This window comes from Cygnus olor, chromosome 2 (assembly GCF_009769625.2).
Source record: "Cygnus olor isolate bCygOlo1 chromosome 2, bCygOlo1.pri.v2, whole genome shotgun sequence".
Lineage (NCBI taxonomy): Eukaryota > Metazoa > Chordata > Aves > Anseriformes > Anatidae > Cygnus > Cygnus olor.
This window is the reverse complement of record NC_049170.1, coordinates 156,586,393-156,602,018: the sequence shown is the minus strand read 5'-3', so window position 1 is coordinate 156,602,018 and position 15,626 is coordinate 156,586,393. Positions and strand designations below refer to the sequence as shown.

Below are 15,626 nucleotides of genomic sequence, written 5' to 3'. Positions count from 1 at the left end.
TGTTCCCAGACACCTTCTTGTTCTTCGTGGGCTTGAAAACTGCGTCCAGGATTTTTAATAGCCTCGTCAGGGAGCTGAGATTGCCCTGAGTGTAGACCCCAGTGCCTTCTTCTCGAAGACGGGTGTGATGTTTCCCTTTCTCTGGTCGTTAGAAACCTCCCCCTGCTCAAGGTGATAGAGGGCAGCTCCTCAGGTGCATCCTGTCTGGTTTTGTGGGTTTGTGGCCAGTTGGATTAAGTACTTCAGATGTCTTTCTTCCTGAACTGTGGGATAAGGCTCAATCCTACAGATTCCGCTGGTAGGCTTGGGGAAGCCTGAAGGCAAACCTTCCCACTGAAAACAGATAAAAAGGACGTTGAGCTTCTCAGCCTTTTCCGTGGCCTTTGTCACTCCTTTCCAATTAAAACATACTTTGTATTCATGTCAATAAACTCAGCTGCGTGGTACTTCAGTTCTTGAAAGTGTCTCTACTAATTTGCTTATTTTTTTTTTCTTTTATCTCTAGCTGCCCTCGAGGGGTTATGTTCAGCATCAGTCATCTATCATTACCCTGGTGGTACTGGAGGTAAAGTTGGATCTCGTAGGGCACAAGGAGGTTCTCTTTCTGCTGAGGCAGGCAACAGGCACAGACCAGGTAAGCACGGGATTTGGCTTTTATTCTGAGCCTCGGAGCCTGTTCCAGTTGTTGGCAGTTAGATATCCACACACAAATACGCACTACCCCCTTATCCCTCTATTTTTCCATGCTTGTTCCTCCTTAAACTGCTTCTGTCCCTCCTTCTCCCTGCCTTTGGTTCATCCCCTGTATCTCCCATAAGAAGTCTTGCGCTATCCCAAGATGTTTTTTTTCCTGTTGTCCTATAATCCGTACTCTGGTAGGCAGTAGCATCCCTTTGTCTGTTAAGGTGATGTGGAGAGCAGCTCATGAAACCCAGCGAGATGGGTTAACACCCCTGGACAGCTGTGTTGACTCCAGGTTATTGGGGTTCAGCTGTCATGGTTTCTCTGTGCTCTTTTGTGACTGTGGAGGTGAGCTTTTAATTGCATGACCTAACACTTAACAAATGCTGCTCAGGCTCCTGAAAGCTTCTGGGCCTTCCAGGAGAGGCTGGCTAGGGTCAGGAAAGCAAAAAAAAGAATGTAACAGTTACTGTAAAATATGTGAATACTGCCACTGGTTCACGTCTGAGCTATAAATTACTGAAATATCAAAAAAACTTGCTTTGTTTTTACACGCTTGATGAGAAATAGGATGGTAAACCAGCCAGGCCTTTGGTGTCAGCCAGCACAGCTGTTTGTGTGTGTGTTTAGCTTCTTACACAGTGCTGAAGCAAACAGAAGCTATGTTTACGGGCTGGTCTAAGTATTTGTGTGTGCAGTGTGATCAAAATTAAGTCCTTCTTTAAATAAAGAATAGTAACAAACCAAACTCCACCCAGTTTTATTCATCTGTAAATCACAATCTAGTAAACGTTTGCTTTGATTTACCTTTAATACGTACTGTGTGTCTTGACACCAGATGACCTGGATAATAAAAATACCTTATTTAAGGAGGGAATACTAGCTTTGCAGGAAATACCTAGTGGTTAAAATCTGTCCGTTTGGTCCCGTGACTTACGAGTGCATTTTATATATTGCCTGTTAGGGTAAAATTTCCTGCAGTTATTAATCTTTCTCCACTTTTAGACAAATATTTAACAGAAAGTATTGCAGTCCGTTCCTGAAGTAGGTAACAAATAAGCCACAGCTATCAGAGTAATCCAATAAAATACATTTGGGTATATTACTGCTGCTTTTGTGTAAGGTGTTTTATAGCTCATAGTCCTTCTGTCACTTCACGTGACTAGGTTTTTCAAAGGACTAGGAATCAAGCATTAGGGTCAAGAAAAACTGATTACGGACTTTTGGTTATCCCTTGCAGATGAAGGCGTTACTTCGTGGCCCCCTAGATCTTGTTCCCTATCACTAGTTACGATCTTTTAATGTTTTTGAGATCTGAAGCGCTAAACTCTGTCTAGGCAAACAGCTGCTGTTGTGATGCTTTTTTCCTCTACAGTTCTCTGAAAGTTTCTTTTCACTACCTTTTATTTGACCCTGCAGTGCCTTTCATTTAAAATCTCTGCAAACCACACCTTGGCTTATAATCTGCTTTATTTTAATTAATTTTTGGGGACAATGTTTAACGTGGAGAACTACTTCCAGTGTACCTGTCTGTAGGATCAGTCCAGATGCAAAACGGGTTTCCAAATTCTAGGCAAATCAAAAAAATAGCGTACGTGGAACGGGCATTCAACTTGTGGCTACTTTTGAGGGCTGTAGATCTGATAGGAACCTGTATTGCTTCCCGATGTGCCTGCCTGGCATCGCTCCTCTTCTTGTGCCCGTAGTTCAGCCTGGCCGCGACAGGGTTCCTTGGTACTGTCTTCGTGCCCAGACCTGGCCAAGAGAAGCATCTTTGTCTTGAATCTTGTGTGATTTCCACCATTTGTCCTTCTTAGGCTAAAATGCCAGATTTTGGCTGCTCAAAAAATGTTGTGGTGTTCCAAAAACAGCTCTGGAGAGAGAAGCATGAATATCTTCTCCTATAAAATAGAGCAAACGTTCAAGAGGGAGGTGACAGTGGCTTTTTTTCCTCTACTAAGCAGAGTTGAAGTATTTTTCGTACATAACTAGGAAGTGCTGTAGGCATCAGAATATCATCTGGCTGTTGGTGGTGCACCCTTCAACTTCTTTTGAAACTCTTTTGCTGGGAACAGTTCATTCAGAAGGGAGCTGGTCGGTAACAGAGGGTTTAAATGAAGTACTTGCCTGAGGGAGGGGGAGGGAAGTGGAGCCTTGGCTTTTCCAAAGGCAGCTTTTCTTCTGTGGTCCTTGTCTGAACCCCAGGGCTGCAGTATCTTGCTGGCTATGCAAAGGGAGCTGTGGCATTTCGATGAACTTGCCTGACTTTTAACATTCCCAGAACTTTTTGTTTGTAGCAGGGTGTGTGCACGGTGCTTTCGCACTGGTAGTAGCCAAGCATCACCACGCTGCTCTCACTCCCCCCCACCTCTGAAGGGCAGGAGGAGAAAATACGATGGAAAAAAGCTTGTAGGTTGTGGTAAGGGCAGGGAGATCGTCCACCAGTTACCATCATGGGCAGAACACTCAGCATAAGGGAGATTAATGTAATTTATCGCCTATTGCTAACAAGCTAGAACAGTGAGAACTAAAAACAAACTAAAACCACCTTCTCCCCATCCATCCTCTTCTACCTCCTCCCCCCGAGCAGCACAGGGGAATGGGGGCTGCGGTCAGTCCCTGACGCTTCATCTCCACAGCTCCTTCATGGCGTGGGCTGCCCACAGGCAGCAGCTCTTCAGGAACTGCTCCCACACGGCTCCGTCCCACAGGGTCCATCCATTCCCCAGGAGCAAACTGCTCCAGCACGGGTCCCCCACGGGCGGCAGCTCCCCCCAGACCTCCTGCTCCTGCGTGGGCTCCTCTCCACGGGCTGCAGCTCCGGCCCCGGGGCCTGCTCCTGCGGGGGCTCTCCATGGGCCGCAGCCTCCTCCAGGCCACATCCACCTGCTCCACGGGGGGCTCCTCCACGGGCTGCGGCGTGGAGATCTGCTCCATGTGGGACCCGTGGGCTGCAGGGGGACAGCCTGCTCCACCAGGGGCCTCTCCACAGGCCGCAGGGGAACTGCTGCTGTGTGCCTGGAGCACCTGGACTGTAAAAGCAGATTTTGAATTGCTTAGTTCCTTTGGCCAGGAACGTGGCCACATTCTGCGAGCTAGGCAATTTGTGTCTTCCATAACCGGACATTAGATTACTACTGTTTAGCTTATTGACTGTTTTGTTCTATTTTGTTTGAAGTACTAAGCTCTTAATTTTGTCGCCTGATCTTTGTTTCCCTAAGCAGAATTAATTAGGAAACTTCAGTGGAGTTTTGGAGTATCTTGTTGATCTGGCTCTAAATCTCTACTTCATCCTGAGACTGAGCAAATGAATTGGAGGGAGGTCCTTCCTCTCATAAAGCCTTGTTTTGAACCGCTTAACCCTCAGTCGTAATTTTACTGCTATGCTTAATCAGCAAGGTGTTGTCTGATAATCCTCGCTCCGTGCAGCAGTCTTGTCAGCTGTTTTATCAGAACAGCCTGGCTTGGTGGCTTTTCTGGCTTTACTCAGTTATTCAGACAATGTGCTGGAGTGAAATTATGGTAATCAAAACGGGATATGTTGGGTACAGCTCTTCGGAAATGTTATTACAGACTATTTTGTGAACTAAAGGAGCTCATACAGGGAGGTTTAAGCACTGCAGGACCTGAAATTAAAATACCAGTGGATTGAGACAGAAACTTGCCAACTAAAACAAGAATGGAGAAAAAATACGTGCCTTTAAACTGTACAATGAAAATTCTTCAATTCTTTACATGCTTTAGAATGAATTGTAAATTTACAGGATTTTTTACTTCGTTTTTTTTGACAAAATGAAATTTAACGTATTGTGACTACTTGAAGTATAATTGGTAGTCCTTCAAAATAGGAACGATGATTCTGATACGCTTTATAATTTTGTTCAAGCCTAATGATCGTTATAAAACATTATAAGAGCTTATTCTGTTGGCTTTATTGAAGGCTGAAAAAAAAATCATTTTTGTTCCTCCTTTTAGGGGCACAAGAAGTTCTCATTGATCCAGGTACATTATTTTCATGCATGTTTCCAAAGTATTTTCTTTTTATTACTTGCATTTGTTTTGTATTTGTATAACTAGCGGCTGCCACTTGCCAAAACTAGTCCTGATCCTCCTGCTTCAGGTTTTGACTCTAAATCTTGAGGGAGCAAAGAGATTGCGAAGGGTAACCGGTACAAAATAAACGATGGAATTCTATGGTTGTGTCCCTGGAAAGTCTGATCAAGAGTGTTCCTTCTCATGAGTAGTGAGGTTTTTAAAATTTTTACTGGCCTGAATGGTCCCGTTTAGTCTTACAGTGTCGTGGTACTCTGTCAATCATCACGAACAAAGATTTTGCAGATAGCTTCCATAAAACACCCTGAAGTTTTAAGTACAGGTGTCTGTGGTCTGATTCTTTTCAGTTTGACAGACATACAAAAAAGTTCTTTAGCATTTGAGGATATAAATAACATATCTCTGAACATACAGAGTGAGTAGAAAGTATATTTCACAGTTTTTAACAGTTCATTAAAAGTTAGGTCCAGCACTGAAACATGGAGATTTCTTTGCTGTCCTAGTAAAGAAGCCTCTCGGAGAAATAAATTACCGTATAAATGTAGGCGTGAAATCATCGAGATTAAATAATACGTAAGGAGATACAGAGTCTTTCTAAACCTTTGATGGATGTTTTCAATTTTATTGTTAACTCTGCAATAAAATTGAATTCTAGAAATAAAATCGTCATGTACTTATTAATACCCCAGATTTCCGTGGCTTCTACTTTAGATTCTTATCCCTTGTAGACGTGAAGATTCTCTCTGTCTCTTTCCTTCTTTCTTATATGAGAAAAGCAATTTCGTACTATTTTGCCTGAGCCTCAGGTAGTTTTCTGTTTTAATGTGGAAGGCTCAGATTGGGTGGCCTTCAGTTATGCTGCGGAAAGACTTGATTTTCTGGGATTGGACAAAGGGAAGAAAAACATTTATTTTAAATGATTGGAGGAGGAGATCTGTTCTAATCATTAGTTTATAGAAGAACTTGCACATTTTTTGTGTGTGCGCGTTAGAAATAAAATTTGTAAGTAAAACAGAGAAAAATTCAGATTAAATTTGCATATACGGATGTGGCTGTAATCTAATTTTAGCAACCTAATATTTTATTCATAGCCTAAATACTCGGATACTTAAAACTTTAAAAGATTGAATAATTAGGTTATTTCCCATTTGCTGATTTGTGATTGAATCCGTTTTTTTTGTTTGCCCTCTAACGTGACATAGTAAAACAGAGGCAGTATTTTCTAGGTAGGGCAAGTATTCTTTGTGTATGCTTTGGTCAAACCTAGAGCATATCCCATTTTTGTTGTTGTTGTTTTTCTTGAATATTTACTGCTTGCTAAACGTTCTTCTGCTCATTTCTTATCCTTGTCTGTTCTAGGTGCGCTGACTTCAAATGGTATAAATGCAGATACCAGTGCTGAAATCGGACGTGCCAAGAATTGCCTGAGCCCTGAAGACATCATAGATAAATATAAAGAAGCCATCTCTTACTATGGCAAGGTAATTCTATCTAGTTTTAAAATTTCACTGAAATTCCTGTGTATAATGAAGTGCTGTGGTTTTGGTTTGGGAGTATCTTCTAAAGCATTACAATTTTTAAAAATTGCGTTACAATTTTTAAAAGATATGATAATGGAAGCAGTAGTAATAATTTCTGCTCCTGCACTGAGTGCTTGGTTTAGAATCTGGCAAGATTCCGAAGAAGCTTGGTCAAAGATGACACGTGAAATAGCAGTGCACTGAGTGAAATATTTACTGTGACTGCTTGTACCTGGAGGTTTTGGATTAATTGTCTTACATTTTTAAAGCACTCTTAAGCAGAAGTATTGAATGTTGGGGAGGTTTGTTGACTGTTAGGTATGTTTATAGTTTTTATTACATACCTCAGCAACTTTATGGATGCTTTTGTGCATTGTGGGAGCTGAATGTGAGCTTATTTACTGTGCCTGCTGGAATGATCTCTGGGGAATTCAGGAGTTTATGAAGGGGTTGCTGATGATGTGATTTTACAGGACTGTTAAGGGAAGCTGGTATTTAAAGCGTGTGGTCATGAAGAAAGGACAAAGGAAAGGCCACGAGAAGGACAAACACTCATTTATGAGGATTTGGAAAATTAAATAGTTCTCAGCTCTACAGGAACTTTATTGGGGGATTTTTTGTGCAAATGTTCAGATCTTAAGGTAGTAAGGTAGCTTAATATTTGCATTGGTAGTATAGTATAGAGGGAAAAAATTGATTTCATACTGTGGTAAGAGCGGCTCAATATCCTCATCACCACTAAAGCTGAGTTTAATTGCATTACGATGTAGTTATATACGCTTTAATCACTTCTTCATTTCAGATAGTCTTTGATTTTAGAAGTATCTTTAACCATGAGATGTCATTCCCACACTTGTATTGAAGGGAGGCTCTCCAAATGAGACAAGATAAATCGTGTCCATGAGTTAATTTATGATCAGAAGCAAGAGAATGTGATCGTTTGGGGGGCAGTTTCATCAATATAGCAGGAATTCTCAAGCAGGCATTCAGCTTTTTATGTTACCTTAAGTTGCTCATCTAGAAAGGGTATGATTTCTTTAAATTTTGGACTTAGTTTTGGGGAGGTTATTTCTATTTTGATTATAATCATATCTGGTGCGCTCTCAGCAGGTAATAATAAGCTTCACTTGCAAATAACAAAGAACTTTGTCTAGGGACTGATCTGTGGCTGTTCAAGACAAGTACGTTTAGCTGTTGTCTAAGACCTACAGGCAGAATAGCTCTCAGCTGTAATGCCGAGGAAGCAGTACTTTGTACACATTTTTTGATGTCATCACTAAGCATAAAAAACTTTCACATCATCTTCTCAAATGGATTCGATCTCCCATACTTTGTTTTTGCTGATGTCTCAAGCACTTAGGAAAGGAAGATGGATCGGTGCTTCTCTGGAGTTATTTTTGCATTTCATTCGGGGCTTTATGTCCCCCATTAAGCTCCAAACATATAAGACTTTAAGTTAAGCAGGAGATTCAAACGTCCAATATCGGTATTGTTTGGGGAAATAACTAGATCAGATTGTTTGTCTGGAAGATTGCCTGTGATGCCTGAGCTCAAACAGATCAATGCACATCTGTGTTGTTTCTGGCCTTTCTTAGGCAAGCTGTGTAATGAAAATAAAACATTAATTTACAGAAAACGGTATCAGCTAGATATTAGAAAACTTGGAATGGTTTGTAATTCACCTGTGATCAATGATACTGGTTCAACTAAAGAGAAAATCGATGTAGTAAAACTACAGTTCTCTTGGTACGGCTTCCTGTGCTATATAATACGTTTTGTGATAAGTAGAATAGACAAAATAAATTCCCCATTTACCTTGTTAGAACAGTTTTAGGTGGTGAAGAATAATCGTAAAACTGACCTGCCTATTACCAGCCTTGAGCTTATATAGACATTATCCTGTGCAGGTCGAATTTATTACTTCGTTGTAGACATGCACCCGCACCCACCGTGTGTATGAGGTTGTCTAAAATGATGCTCGTATTCCCGACTTTTCTCCTCATCTGAACTCAAAGACTTGAAGCTCTGCGGTGTCTGAAAATAATAAACAGGAGTGAAGAGGATGAAAACGGTTGTTTTGCATAGTAACATTTCAGATGACACCTTAAGTGTCACTTGGGCACGTGCTGATAATTTAACAGTGTAGTCACTAGTGTTAGGGAATTGCTGGGGTCTGGAGGATGTGACAGCTGATTTACGTGTTAGGGAGAAATACTTATCAAATCTAACAGGTGCCATACTTAATATTATTTTAATTTTCTCTCTCCAAGTACAAGAATGCTGGTGTGATTGAACTGGAGGCCTGCGTGAAGGCAGTGAGAGTCCTTGCAATACAGAAAAGGAGCATGGAAGCCTCTGAATTCCTTCAGAATGCAGTTTATATCAATCTCCGTCAGGTATGTGCACAACGTCCCGTTACGTTTCTGTTCCTGTGTGAGAGATTACACTCAGATGTTAAAATTACTTAGATTTAGGAGACTCCAGTTTCTTTTCTGTATGTGGAAACCATCTACTACTTGCTTCTCACTAGGACTTCTGATGGTTTTCGCATCTCTGAGACTGCTTTAAGAAGGTATTCACAGCTCATTTAAAAATAGGAGGACTTAGTTTGAGATCAGAGACTCTAGCAGGTATTTTCTCTTGTGAAGACAAAATGTTCCATTGTTATTCTCTTGAGTTGTTGTGCTAGGGAAGAATAGCTGCTTAAGGCAGATCTCCTGCCTTGGTTTTTTTTCTTGATTGTATCTAGTTCAATGAAACAAGGAATGGCCTTTCACAGAGTGAGCTTAGAGTATAACTGGTATTGTTACTCAGTTGAATTTTTGTTGTGCAGTGCCGTGTCTGGGTGATGCCAAGTCAGAAGGGAATTCAGAGGGGGGGGGAAAAAAATATTTGGAACTGTGAGAAAAGTGGGGAACATGGGGAGGAGAAAACTAGGCATAGACCTTTTCACTTCAGGGAAGACTTGAAAATGTTCATTTGTAATCACAGACAATGTTTTAAATCGTTGCTGTACTTTATAGGCACATGTAACAGAATACTAGTGAAGCTTGTTAGCACTCGATGATACTCAATTCTAAGTTTTCAAAGTGGGGAATAAATCCTGTATTCATGTAGCTGCAAAATTGTCTCTGTACGCAATTCCTGCAGAGATTATCCAGAGCCCCTCTAGTCTGAAACGAAGATGGTGACTTCTGGTGATGTCACTCTCGAAGCTGGTGCTCTGTACCACCCCAGAACAAGATGTTATCAGTGTCTCATGCTTGGTGACACTGATTACCAGGAAAACCCGCAACAAAACCAAACCAAACTGGTGTGGTGCAAACGATTCATAAAAAGTTGTTACATTTCTTACCATTTTTCCTCTTTTGCTCCCTATGTCTCAGTAAAACCAGCAGTTGAAATCCACGCCACTGAGCTAAAGCCCAGATTGGGACAGCAAATTTATAAGGGGGGTAGAATAATTTCTTCAATTTGCAGATAGTCTGTTTTGCTTATTAATTCTGTACAGTGTCTCAATTTTTCTCACCAAAGAAGAATGAGAATTTAATTAGTTAATGAACTATCATATAAATAACCAATTTTGTCGCGGGGTGTCTTAACTGCTGCAATTTCTGGTTTTCCCTCAGTTTTCCAGTGGCTTACACTGGCAGCTCAGAAGCCTTTCATGCACGCTGCTGTGGCAGGATTTTTGTGAAGCTGCTGTGCCAGTAATTTTCCCTCGTTGTTGCGTTGTCATTTGCTCGGCCTGCAAACTCGAGTATTGCTGTTACCTTGTGTTGATTAAGGGAGCAATTATCATTAGGAGAATCACGTGTTCTCCTCCCCCTTCCCACTGATGCTGTAACTTGAAGTTTATATTAGAGGAAGAAAATAGGACTTATTTACTAAATGGCAAAGTATATAAGGCATTTAAATAGCTGCTAATAATTACCTTGTAATAAACATGCACGAAGCTCGGCAGCTGCTCAGGATGCAGCCCCTGTCCTGATCAAAGCTCGCACCAGCCGGCTCGGCAGTGTCACAAACAGAAACAACTCAGAGTTTGAGCAGGTCCTGATGAAAAGGACGTAGTGAGAAAGCATGGCAAGAAGGCATCATCGTTTCTGTCACCTGCTGCGATGGAGAGAACAATCAGAGAAGGGCATCCTGGAGGCCCCGCTGCTTATCTTACTAGCTAGCAGCTCTCTCCGTCTTTCTGCTTTATTTTTGCCCTAAAGTAACTTTGAACTTGATGTATGGCATCAGCTATTTGACCCCACAGATAAATCTCTGTGCATGTACACACTATCAGTGCCACATCTCCCACCCTCTGGGAAACCTTGAAATAAAAATTGAGAATACTGTGTATGTTTGTTGTAGCTCGGTCTGAATTTAGGGAGTTAATGCACGGAGTGTGTGCGTAATGTGGGAGATGAAGCAAGATGGTGATGGTACTCAGCAGGATATGTTCTAGGAGAGAAACAGGTTCAATTTTGATACTAAGGAGCATTATTATTATTTTTTCTTCTCAAGTGGTATTGGTATTCAGTGATTCTTTTGGAATCATGTTAGTTTGGGGTGGATCTTTTCCACTGTCTGTTCCTTTATGTCTGATGATCAGTTGGCCATCTCCTGATGTCAGCTGTCATATCGTGGTGATGCCAGTCTGGAAGTTCTGTATCTGGCTCGTTCTTCAACAACAACAACACCTCGCTGTGACAGTACTGGGCTGTCCGGTGCTGAGAACTACCCTTAAACTGCCTTGATTTCAATCAAGGATGACATAACTCACAATTCTTCATATGATCGTGTCTGCTATTTTGTCATTTTCTCAGGTGGAAGTGTTTCTGGAAAGCAGTATTAAGAGAAGAGTGAGTAACGGGATCTTCCCAGTGTTGGGGGGTCTGTTTTCCATATAGGATGGTGTGGCTGGGAATTATATTTCTGGCTCTTCAGGATTTATTGTGCACAGCACAGAAGCAGATAACAGTTGTACTTATAATTTGGGCAAACTTGAAGGAGGAGTCATCTTGTCGTAAGTTAGAGAAGCAAACCGGGGACTGTGTCTTTCTCTTGCAGGCAGGCAGAACATCAGTACAACTAACAGTAGGCAGCAGAAAAACACCTCACAGGATAAAGTGCGTGCCTCTGATGTGAAGGAAAACTGATTTCTTTCCACTTATATCCAGTCTCCTGAATTGTAAAAAATCAGGCCTGCCTGGTAGAGTTATGTAACTGGCGTTTGCTGATTACAGGAGAGCTCCAGGGTAGTAAGACTTATCTCTGCATCCAGTTGCGAGGAATAAATTGTAACTGCCAGTTACAAAGAAAGCGGGGTTACAGAAGCTTCTTTGAACGTAGTAAGGAATAATTAAAAATCATGTAAAAAAAGCTTCCCTCTTGAAAGCTTGTCTTCAGACTGTGGGCTCGGCTGCCTGGATAGCGAAGTACAGCCTTTCCAGTTGTGGTTGCTAACTCGGTTTGTTACAACAGTTAAATGAAGATTAACCAGGTTGAAAAGAAGCTGTGCCTCACGTGTTGGCTATCTCACATCCGTGCATTGTCTTTTACAAATCTGTAAGGCCAGGAAAGATGTTTGTGAGTGCTGCGCTGATAGTCTGCTGAACCCTGCTGCCATATTTCCCAAATTAATTATTTGTTGTGTCTGTGTGGGATTGTTTTCTTCTTTCTTTTAAGCCCCTAGGTGGTAACGCTGAACTATTTATGCTGAGGGAAAATGCAGCCTTGCTATCTTTGTTGCCAGGAGGAAACACAATTTCCTGCAACTGCAAGAAATGTTTGAGTAGCTTTATGGACACCCATTGAGCCACAAGCTAGGGACGTGTTAAAAACTTACTCAAACTGGACAAAAATGAAACTTCCAGAGAATTTGTTGTCTCTGGTAGCTGTTCCAGTTCGTGAGTGCTCATGTTCATCTAAAGAGCTATTGTGGCCCTTTTTCTTCCCATCTTAAACTTACTCTTAACTTAAAGACTTAACTTCCCAGCTTAAACTTACATCTTAAACTCTTGGTATGTGAACACGGACAGTATTTCATATTTGAGAAATCGTTTTGATAATTTATTTAAGCTTTTCTAACTGCAATACTTGATCTGCTCATGCCCCTTTCAACTCTACTGCCATTTTTTGATTTTCTATCTTTTAAAAATTATGTAAATAGGGAAAAGAAGAAGAAAAAAGTTGGAGTAGCTTCTTCTCGGCTAGAGTAGTTGAACTTAATGTAACACCTCGTGTTCTTTCCAGATGCTAGCTTTTGGGGATTCTGAAAAACTGTTTTTACATTGATCAGTGTCTTATTTTTGTGCCTTGTTTTCCTTCCGGCTGCATTTATTGATGGTGTTCAGCTTGGTGCAATTGCCTTTTCACAATTCCAGTTAAAGGATTGGTCTGTTATGTGGCCGGGCTTTGTTTTTGCATTGTGCATTGGCTCGTGTTGTCAGGTCTGAGGGAAATAGCAACTTCAGCTTCAAAAACTGGCTGAAACTGCCCCAAATCATTCGCTAGTCTGTCTGCATCTCTTAATCTTTTGACCTACTAGGATTTGAGCTATCAGATAAGGTCATGGTGTGTCCTGAAAACTCCAGGTCTCTTTGGGCCTTTTTTGGACCTATCCCTGTGCCCAAAATTAGTAGTGACTTGTGAAAACAGATCACGTTTTTGTAAGTATGTCAGGATTTACATGGCTAAAAATGTTTTGAAGCTTCATAAAACCTAATAATTTCTGCAAAATTTACTAGCGTGGCTAGTATTTTTCAACTTCACAAGTCTTGAAGTATCTGAAGATAAACACAATTCACCGACTGATGCTTTTGGTTTTGCAGTATGAGTGGCAGAAATGGTGTTTCTTGTCCATTAGTGCTATTTTTGTATGAACTTCATCACTGTACGTTCTTGTAAAGCTGATAACATATTTTGAGGAATAATTCTTCGTAATGGAAAATATTTTGTATTGCTTTTGGTTGTGCATGTTGGATGTTGTGCACTAGGTGTCAGCATGGATCCACTTTCAGGACTCATTAATGCTTGTTATCGGGATATAGACATGAAATAGTTGATAACTTTGAGACTCTTGCAGAAGTTTCTTCTTCTGCATAGAAGAAATACCGCACACCAGGGCGGAAGGAGTGATTACTTGGGACTTGTGCCAGCATATTTACGAGCTACAGTGCATGTTGGTAGTTCGTTACCAAGTTTGTTGGAACTTTAAGCTTAATGAGACTTAACCTTTCACTAAATTCTACCTCGCTAGTTGACAGTCTGCATTTGTATGGTATCATGGACTGCATATTTTGTGGTTTACAAGATTAGAGGCTCATAAAATCGAGGCGTTAAGTTTCTTTGCTTTCATAGCCTGAGATTTCAAGATCAGCTGCTAGGTTTTCTCTTAAACTGATGAAGACACTTCATTCGTTAAATCAGTTGAGTTTGGATGTGGTGTAGTTTGTGTTCTGACCATGCGCATGAGTATCATGCTAAATATCATCCATAAAATACGGAGCTGGTTAGGTATGTTTAACTGCTTTGACTACTTACTTGTTAGTACTAAATTAAGTTGATAAAGAAATGCATCTTCACTGTGCTTGGTAGCTGTTGAACTTGAAGCAAGTGTAAGTTTTCCTGGCAGTAGGAGCTGCCAGGACTGGCTGTATGCGAATTCGCTGGCCTTCTGGGGTGTTGGAGATGTCTGCTACATTTCCCCCTGCTTTTTCTTTTTTTTTTTTTTCCCGTTACTCAGATATATGCTTTCTTGATTAAACCCAATTCCTTCCTATTCTCCCCTTAAATTTCAGCTTTCAGAAGAAGAAAAAATCCAGCGTTACAGCATTCTTTCCGAGCTGTACGAACGTATTGGTTTTCACCGCAAATCTGCTTTTTTCAAGCGTATAGCAGCAATGCAGTGCGCTGCCCCGAGCATCCCAGAGCCTGGGTGGAGGGCGTGCTACAAACTGCTTTTGGAAACTCTCCCTGGCTATAGCTTATCACTGGATCCTAAAGATTTCAGCAAAGGTAAGTGTCTCTGGGAAAGTGTGTGTTTGCTTACTAGGTCGCTTAGTTGGATTTCTGTAACTAATTTCCTTGAGAGATTTCAAATAAACTCAAATCCTTTACCTATTTGTCACTAATTGTGGTGAATAACGCAGTTCTTTAAAGCAGCACCTTTACGTTTTGATGGTGTTGCTTTCAATAGTTCTGAATTTCTGAGAGCTGCTGTGTGTCTTGCTGAATTCCTCTGTTTGCAGCAAATGCATTTTATTAACGAGAGCTTCCCTTCTACTGTTTCAAAAATGTCTTGTGATGATACACTTCTCAGTACAAAAAAGGTCATATTTTATTTCTGAGTATTTTTTAATTAGCTGCCTTTGAAGACTTGTGTCTCAGAAATTGTATTCCTCGTGGTATTTGTTGTTGGCTTTTAATTAAAGAATGAAAGATTCTTTTACGTTTTTATATATAGACATGTACACATTATATACAGATATAATATAAAGTACATACATGCTTGTAATTATATATATATATATATATATCTGTATCAGTGTCACTTTCTTCCACAAGTTAAATTGGTGTGGTGTCATCTGTAAGACCAGCTTTTGGTTAAGACATTTAAGCAATTTTTAGATGCTATATATTTTTAAAGTTGCTATTTTTTTGCACTTATTTAAAAAAAAAACACACCCAAGCCATCCTGTAACAAGTGACTATTCTTGTTGCTGTTAAGTACTGTGTTCTGCAAGTTTTATTTACTGTCTGCTGCCCTTTTTTAGGTAAGCTATATTTGAACAGTTTTTAATTTGGCACCAACGTTATCCAAAGCTGTATATAAAGTAATCATTTTAAAAAATGTCTTTATTTTAATATACTGTGCTGCATTTCCCCTGTAAAAGAAGAGACAGCTAATATGCTGCTTGGGAACTTGGGAGTTTTGAGTAAACTTTCCTGGGTTTCCCGAAAACTTGAATTCTTTTTGTATAGTGGTGTTTTAGTGAACATTCACTAAATGATGTCGCTGCGGGAGTGGAGCAGCAAACAGTGGGCTGAACGTCAATGGAAAAGGCAGTGAGGTTCACCTGTAATAGGACTCTGAACTGGTTTAAATAAGAATAAATTGCAGCTGGAAGATTGTTCTCCCTTTTGTGAGAATGCATTGGCTATCTACTGTTGGGATTCCAGTTCGAAGACTGGCGTGGGACTGTGTTGGGAGGAGAGTTTGCAGAAGTTCTGCAAGAGCTGGCTGTTAAGGAAAAAAAAGATGATTGGCATTTATCTTTCATTTTTACCTTACCTTTATGTTGCACTGAAGTGCTTTGTCAGGTTTTACCCCTAAAAATTGTCAGATCTTACCCTGGCTCTTGCAGAGACACGGAAGGA

The 15,626-nt window shown here is 40.7% G+C and overlaps 1 protein-coding gene across 8 annotated transcripts in view; it reads left to right on the top strand.

Annotated features, from left to right (window-relative positions):
* Window positions 1-15,626, top strand: part of TRAPPC9 (trafficking protein particle complex subunit 9) — a 465,357-nt gene that overhangs the window by 11,356 nt on the left and 438,375 nt on the right. For 5 of the 8 annotated variants that reach the window (XM_040547344.1, XM_040547345.1, XM_040547349.1 and 2 more), the window contains exons 4-8: window positions 506-634; window positions 4,657-4,683; window positions 6,094-6,215; window positions 8,525-8,650; window positions 14,048-14,264. In XM_040547344.1, coding sequence (XP_040403278.1) covers window positions 506-634; window positions 4,657-4,683; window positions 6,094-6,215; window positions 8,525-8,650; window positions 14,048-14,264 — 621 coding nt within the window. The remainder of the gene's footprint in view (window positions 1-505; window positions 635-4,656; window positions 4,684-6,093; window positions 6,216-8,524; window positions 8,651-14,047; window positions 14,265-15,626) is intronic. The other 3 variants (XM_040547346.1, XM_040547347.1, XM_040547350.1) reach the window with 1 other exon arrangement.